We start from the raw sequence: 7758 nt of genomic DNA, 5'->3' as shown, positions 1-7758 counted from the left end.
TATTCTCCTGACCACAAGGGGTATAGGTGCCTTGACCTCGCCACAAACCACGTCATCATCTCACGCCACGTTGTCTTCGACGAGACAACGTTCCCTTTCTCCCTTCGTCGACCTTCGCCACCCACACACGAGCTTGATTTTCTAACTAACGACGATTCGTCGTCAGTTTTACTTCCACCTGCAGGTACACCGTGGGCTGCTGGCCCTCTGCCAGCCCGTGTGCCCTCCCAGCCGGTGCCCACCTTGGGCGCACCGGCTCCACCGGGCTTCGTGCCCCGGCCGCCGGGCTCCTCTCCAGCTTGACCTGTACAGGCGCCCATGGTGCCCTCTGTACAAGCGCCCACTTCGCCGACGCCCATGGCACCCTTGGGACAGGCGCCCACTTCGTCGGCGCCCATGGCGCCCCCGGCGCCCTCTGCTCCGGTGCCCATGAGTCCTTCTGTACAGGCACCCATGGTGGCACCCCTGTACAACTACCTCCGGCGCCCTCCTTCAACAAACCACCGGTCATTCGTGTCTACACTCGGCGTCCACCCACCCCCAGCTCACCACCTGCGTCCACTGTTGGACCACCTCCTCGACGCTCCAACATGATTCCTTCACCACCGCGCTTCGTCAAGAGTGACCCTCCTCTTCCAACAGGAGCTGTCCCCATCCCGCCAGTCGCCAACACTCATGGCATGGCGACCCGCGGGAAGTCTGGTTACCTACAGTCGTGCCTCGCGCTGCTCACTGAGGCTCTGTCACCTCTACCACGCTCCTGTCGTGACGCCCTCGCCGACCCACACTGGCGTCGGGCCATGGAAGAGGAGTATGCTGCCCTACAGGACAACAACACTTGGGATCTCGTTCCCTGTCCTGCCCAGGCAAATGTGGTCACCGGCAAATGGATCTTCAAGCATAAGTTTCATGCAGATGGTTCCCTGGACAGATACAAGGCTCGCTGGGTGCTTCGCGGGTTCACCCAACATTCCAGTGTTGATTACGACGAGACATTCAGCCCCGTCGTCAAGCCTGCTACCGTCCGGACTGTCCTCACCTTAGCTCACTCCCGGGATTGGCCGATTCATCAACTTGATGTGAAAAACGCCTTCCTCCACGGGACCCTGTCAGAAACAGTCTACTACTCACAACCCACTGGTTTTGGTGATCTTGCACTTCCTGGTCATGTATGCAAGCTCAACAGATCCCTCTATGGACTAAAGCAGGCTCCACGGGCATGGTACAGCCGGTTTGCCTCCTTCCTGCTTTCTTTGGGTTTCAGTGAAGCAAAGTCAGATACATCCCTCTTCGTACTTCGCCGTGGCACCGAGACAGTCTACTTGCTTCTCTATGTCGACGACATTGTCCTCACTGCCTCCTCCGAGCAGCTACTGCATCGCCTGATTGCAGCACTCAAGAACGAGTTTGCCATGAAGGACCTTGGCCCCCTTCATCATTTCCTCGGTGTGGCAGTTCAGTGCCACAAGGATCACCTCACTCTGTCACAGCGTCAGTACATCCTGGACATTCTTGCTCGCCATGGGATGAGCGACTGCAAGCCTTGCTCCACGCCTGTTGACACCTGTGCCAAAGTTCCTGCAGATGCCGGTCTTCCTGTTGCTGATCCCACTGCCTACCGCAGCCTTGCAGGTGCACTCCAGTACCTGACATTTACTCGACCCGACATTGCGTATGCTGTCTAGCAAATCTGCCTTCACATGCATGATCCTCGAGAAGTTCACCTTGTGGCTGCCAAGCGGATCCTTCGGTACCTTCAGGGCACCCTCAGCTTCGGTCTGATTATTCCTCGGTCTACTCCAACGCAACTTGTTGTGTATACTGATGCGGATTGGGCCGGCTGCCCTGACACCTGACGCTCCACCTCCGGCTATGCTGTCTTCCTCGGGGACAGTCTCATCTCCTGGTCCTCCAAGCGGCAGCCCACTGTCTCTCGGTCGAGTGCCGAGGCTGAGTATCGGGCTGTTGCCAACGGCATTGCCGAAGCATCCTGGCTGCAACAACTTCTACAGGAGCTGCACCACCCTTTACAGACTGCCTCCCTCGTCTACTACGACAACGTCAGCGCCGTCTACCTCTCCTCCAACCCCATTCAGCATCAGCGCACCAAGCACGTGGAAATCGACCTCCACTTCGTCCGAGAACGCGTTGCTATTGGTGCTGTTCGTGTGCTTCACGTTCCCACCACCTCACAGTTCGCAGATGTCTTCACCAAAGGGCTTCCGTTTTCTGTGTTCATGGACTTTCGCTCCAATCTGAACGTTCGCTCCACCGACGTTCCAACTGCGGGGGGGGGGGGGGGTGTTAGAATTATTTGCTCATTTACTGTAATCTCCTAGCTAACTGTGCAGGCGCCAGCTATACTGGCCCTTGCACACTGCTGGCCCCTTGGGCCATCCCCTCTCTCTCCTATATAAGTGTAATCCCTTCTGTAATCCATTATAAAGAAATATACAAAGCCTAATGGCCTTTGTCTAATACCCTCAACCCTGCTGTCTGCTAGACTCTCCCCCTCACTGCTGCAGGTGGCAACCAACGTCCAGCAGCGGAGGATGGCATTGAAGTTGTTGGCTGTCACTGCAGTGTCTACAGTAGCCAGCACGGCAGTACCCCTCTCCCTCAGTGGCTCGGTACCCCCTCCTAGCTTCGCTCGACTCAGCTTCTATCTCTCCCAGATCTGTTCTCCAGTCCAAACTCTAGGCTTCTATGTTCAGATTTCGTTTTCTTCTCTAATTTAGAACAAATTGAAATCTTGATTGATAAAATCTAGAGTCAATCACTGTAATCTAATTTTTCTACATTGTATTCTTGTTATGGTCGTTGTGTTATGAACTTATGGTCCACTATATTGCATATTTGTATTGAAACTTTTTTTGTATGTGGAATACCCTACTGTAAAATTCTCTGTGACCCCCATTTTTTGTTATATCCACTAGCTCAAAACCAATCTTTGGAAGTGCCTGGGCAACAAATATCTGATATTTGTGGTGTTTGGATAGGAAAATTACATTTTCATATTTCTCATGGGTTGGGATAATTCGAGGTGCAAGTAAAGATTATAAATAATTTATTTTTACTAAAGAAATGTGTAGGAGATTATTTGTTACAGTTGTATGAAGTGCATTTTTTTTAAATCAAATCGTTAGTAGCAAAAGGGAACCTTTTTCTTTGAAGTGTTGAATTTGTGTTTAGCTTACTTTTGCAGTGGTCATGTTCTTCATTCTAAGTTCTGTTTATGTAATATTTTTATTTAAATTAACTTGTAGAATTTTTTTTTAAAAGCAGAGACTGTAACAGTGGTCAACAACACATTAGTAAATGGTACAACAAAAAGTGGTGCAACAACTATATCAACACCTAGTCTGCATGACCTCCAGATCTATGGTGTCGTCGTGACCATATTACTCTGTTTTATTGTATTTGGCGGTGTCAAAATTATCAACAAGGTTGCACCTGCTTTCTTAGTACCAGTCCTCTTCTCAATACTATGCATTTATATTGGCGTCTCCATTGCACCAGAGCCTGGTGCTTCAAGTAAGTAGTCCTTTGATTATTATTATTTTTGTATTCTTTTTTGCATTGAACTTTTACTGATGTATTTCCTACCTATAGAGGGAATCACTGGGTTGAGTATCGTTACACTTGCGGAGAACTGGAGTTCAGAGTACCAACCTACAAATGATGCTGGGGTTCCTGATCCAAATGGGTCAATATATTGGGATTTTAAGTAGGACCTTCTCTGCTTTTGACACTTATATTTTGAAACCTTCCAATTAGTGACATAATAGTGTGTCTTATTCATATTTATTAATCTATAATCAATGCACACCTACTGACAGTTTTCTATTTTTCTTTCAGTGCATTGTTAGGACTCTTTTTCCCAGCAGTTACTGGAATCATGGCTGGTTCAAACCGGTCTGCTTCACTGAAAGATACACAGCGTTCCATACCAGTTGGAACATTAAGTGCTACCCTTTCAACTACACTGATGTATCTGCTATCTGTGTTTCTTTTTGGAGCCTTGGCTACAAGAGAAGAGCTTCTAACTGACAGGTTCCATATTCCTTAGAAATATAGCATCACTGGTTTTGCATTCTAATGACTGTTGATAGTATGTTTCCTAGTGGTAGATACCTTTAGCTTATTGAATCTGTGACATCAAGGGGAAGTGGTGGATGCTTTACATGAGTTGGCATTTAGCACTCTTGCTATCCTACTGCACTTGGTGCAAGGAACCTAAACCTTTCTACTTGAATAAATGGCTTATTAGAGTATTGCTAAAGAATCAATCTTTCTTTTTTCAATTTTGCTGTGATTGCTGGAGTGCTGACAAACTCTGGTGGTTATTTGAATTTAGCTAGCAATATTGTTGCTGCAGCTTCTTCTCTGTTGTTGTCATGTGAAGTGCTACATATGAGAAATGGAACATGCTTAAATCTTCCATGAGTGCCATTTTCTTGCCTTTGGAATTTAAGGGGAAAAACTAATTCAGAAATGCAGCAGCTGTTTATGTGTCTCAAGTCTGAACCACTGAATTTGAATGTAACTAGTAGTAGGTACTCATATTGTAGGGGGAGTGATCTAATATACTATAATATGATCACACAATTTGAATGTTGAAAGCTTGAATTCTCCAATTTCATAAAGTACATTGTGTTGTTTCTTCAGACTAGCTACTTTTCATCTTGTGTAGTCAGCTCCTAAACATGCCTAATATATGCAGGCTTCTTGCTGCAGCAATTGCTTGGCCTGGTCCAGCAGTAATTTATATTGGAATTATTTTGTCCACTTTGGGTGCAGCACTACAGAGCTTGACCGGGGCTCCAAGGTTACTTGCAGCAATAGCGAATGATGACATCATTCCCATTCTTAACTGTTTTAAGGCTTACGAAGGGTCTGAGCCTCATGTGGCAACTCTGTTTACAAGCTTCATATGTATTGCTTGTGTTGTGATCGGGAACCTGGATCTGATTACACCTACTATCACTATGTTTTTCCTTCTGTGTTATGCTGGTGTTAATTTGTCATGCTTTCTGCTGGATCTCCTTGATGCTCCTAGCTGGCGCCCTCGTTGGAAGATACACCACTGGGTCCTTTCGCTGATCGGTGCATCTCAATGTATTGGTATGCTTCTTCATTCCTATAATTTTGTTTGTGACCATATTTTATCGAAAATATATGTATACATGTTATAATCTGTAAATAATATTGCAATAACATCTTTAGAAGCATGTAGAAATTGAAGACTGAATCACAAAACAAGTGTACAAAATTTGAAACTTATGTTCATGGAACTGTTTTCTGTTTTTTTCAAAGGTTTATGTCTCAAATAATTATATCCTTGAGCTGTATAAAATATTTTGTATAGTTTGAGTTTAATGACAGATAATTTTCCCCTAAATATACAGTTATCATGTTTATGATCTCATGGACTTTTACCGTGGTCTCCCTTGCCATCGCAAGCCTTATCTACTACTATGTCAGCTTAAAAGGAAAGGCTGGTGACTGGGGAGATGGATTTAAAAGTGCATACTTTCAACTGGCTCTGCGAAGCCTCCGATCGCTGGGAGGTAGAATATTTTTGCATGGAAAATAAACATTATTTTGCTGAGCTACAAGCTCCATGTTATATAACTATCATTATTTTCATGCAGCAAATAACGTACATCCAAAAAATTGGTACCCCATTCCTCTTATATTTTGCCGCCCTTGGGGTAAACTTCCAGAAAATGTCCCGTGCCATCCAAAACTTGCAGATTTTGCCAATTGCATGAAGAAAAAGGGCCGTGGCATGTCAATTTTTGTGTCAATCATTGATGGTGACTACCATGAATCAGCTGAGGAAGCAAATACAGCTTACCGTCAACTTAGTGCCTATATTGACTATAAGCATTGTGAGGGTGTTGCTGAGATTATCGTTGCTCGCTCAATATCTGACGGTTTCCGCAGCATTGTTCAGATAATGGGCCTAGGCAACTTGAAGCCAAATATTGTTGTCATGCGTTATCCTGAGATATGGCGTCGCGAGAATCTAATAACACAGATACCATCATCATTTATCAGCATCATAAATGACTGCATTATTGCTAACAAGGCTATTGTTATTGTGAAAGGACTTGATGAGTGGCCTAATGAGTACCAGAGACTGTATGGGACCATTGACCTATACTGGATTGTGAGGGATGGAGGACTAATGCTTCTGTTGTCTCAGCTCCTACTCGCCAGAGATGGTTTTGAAAGCTGTAAGATTCAGGTATTCTGCATAGCAGAAGAGGGTACAGAAGCTGAGGAGCTAAAGGCTGATGTTAAAAAGTATCTGTATGATCTGCGGATGCAAGCTGAGGTTATTGTTGTGACCATGAAGTCAATGGAAGCACATTCTGAGATCAGCCCTAATGCTAAGAAGGATCCCCAAGAAGAATACGCAAGCGCTCAGGATAGAATCAGAGCTTACCTTTCTCAGATGAAGGAGACTGCACAAAGAGAAGGGCGGCCACTGATGGAGGATGGCAGGCAAGTCGTGGTAAATGAAGAGAAGGTTGAGAAGTTCCTCTATACGATGCTAAAGCTGAATACAACTATCGTCAAGTACTCCATGATGGCGGCCGTGGTGCTGGTGAGCCTCCCACCACCACCTCTGAACCACCCGGCCTACTGCTACATGGAGTATATGGATATGCTTGTCGTGAACGTCCCACGGATGCTGATAGTTAGGGGATACAGAAGAGATGTTGTCACACTTTTTACGTGATCAGATTTGATACACATGTATAAGCTACGACCTAGTTCCTTTTGGAGGTTATACATACCGTTTCAGTGTGATGGTGGTTCCTCTCATGCTTAGCTAGCTGCATGGATCTTACTGCTGACACTACCGGAATCGAAAGCTTTGCCGAGTGTCATATTCTTTGCTGAGTGTATTTTATCGGACACTCGGCAAACCATCTCTTTGCCGAGTGCCAAACTAAAAACACTCGGCAAACTATCTGTTTGCCGAGTGCCTTATTAAAAACACTCGGCAAACTGTTTGACACTCGGCAATACTACTGAAAAACACTCGGCAAACTCCGGCACTCGGCAAATATAGAAAAAACACTCAGCAAATTACGGCACTCGGCAAACATCGCGCCACGTGTCCCTCCGTGAAAAGAGAAAAATAAAAAAAAAACATTTGCCGAGTGTCAGATCTAGGACACTCGGCAAACTCTTTTGTTTGCCGAGTGTCAGATCTAGGACACTCGGCAACATCGCACCACGTGTCCCTCCATGAAAAGAAAAAAATAAATAAAAAATAAAAAAAATCCTTTGCCGAGTGTCAAATCTAAGACACTCGGCAAACTTTTTGTTTGCCGAGTGTCAGATGTAGGACACTCGGCAAACTCTGCTTATAAGGCCCACGCGCGCGTCTGGTTACTTCCCTCACATCTCACACCACACCGCAGCGCTCCCCTCCGACACGGGATGGCAGGCACCACCCCTCCCCACCCGCCGGCTCGGAGCGGGCGCCTGTCCACCTGAATCACACAGATCGGGACGCCGGAGGAGGAGCAGCGCCGTTCCACATCGCAGGAGCAACAACCACGGGCGCGGAGAGGCCCGCCCGCCAGCAAGCGCTGGCGCAGGTAACCGCAACCCCTCTCCTCGTCCCCTCCCCTCCGCGGCGCCGGCGGTGACAAGCGGGGCTCGCCTGCTCGCCTTATGCACCGCTGGCTGCAGGCAGTATGGCGCCCGGCGGCTGCCTGCTTGCCTCGCCGCCCA

General features: G+C 46.8%; 1 protein-coding gene across 1 annotated transcript; it reads left to right on the top strand.

Moving 5' to 3' along the window:
• Positions 1-590: 590 nt before the first annotated feature.
• LOC136532868 (cation-chloride cotransporter 2-like) lies at positions 591-6811 on the top strand. Its single transcript, XM_066525447.1, has 9 exons — positions 591-1672; positions 1895-2261; positions 2526-2630; positions 3267-3534; positions 3613-3727; positions 3859-4053; positions 4724-5124; positions 5409-5570; positions 5655-6811. Exons 1-9 carry the CDS (start codon positions 591-593, stop codon positions 6749-6751), a joined length of 3792 nt encoding a protein of 1263 aa, XP_066381544.1. The 3' UTR covers positions 6752-6811.
• The last annotated feature ends 947 nt before the right edge of the window (positions 6812-7758 follow it).

Source organism: Miscanthus floridulus, unplaced genomic scaffold, assembly GCF_019320115.1.
Source record: "Miscanthus floridulus cultivar M001 unplaced genomic scaffold, ASM1932011v1 fs_734_1_2, whole genome shotgun sequence".
In the NCBI taxonomy this organism is placed as follows: domain Eukaryota; kingdom Viridiplantae; phylum Streptophyta; class Magnoliopsida; order Poales; family Poaceae; genus Miscanthus; species Miscanthus floridulus.
Note: the sequence above shows the minus strand (reverse complement) of the source record. Positions and strands in the feature narration are given on the sequence as shown.

What these genes read in the sequence shown, in the direction of transcription:
- LOC136532868 (XM_066525447.1), top strand. Translation starts at nt 591, where the DNA reads ATGATTCCTTCACCACCGCGCTTCGTCAAGAGTGACCCTCCTCTTCCA. An exon ending in ACCAGAGCCTGGTGCTTCAA is followed by an intron (nt 3,535 to 3,612) that starts GTAAGTAGTCCT and finishes TCCTACCTATAG; the next exon opens with AGGGAATCACTGGGTTGAGT. An exon ending in AAGCCTCCGATCGCTGGGAG is followed by an intron (nt 5,571 to 5,654) that starts GTAGAATATTTT and finishes ATTTTCATGCAG; the next exon opens with CAAATAACGTACATCCAAAA.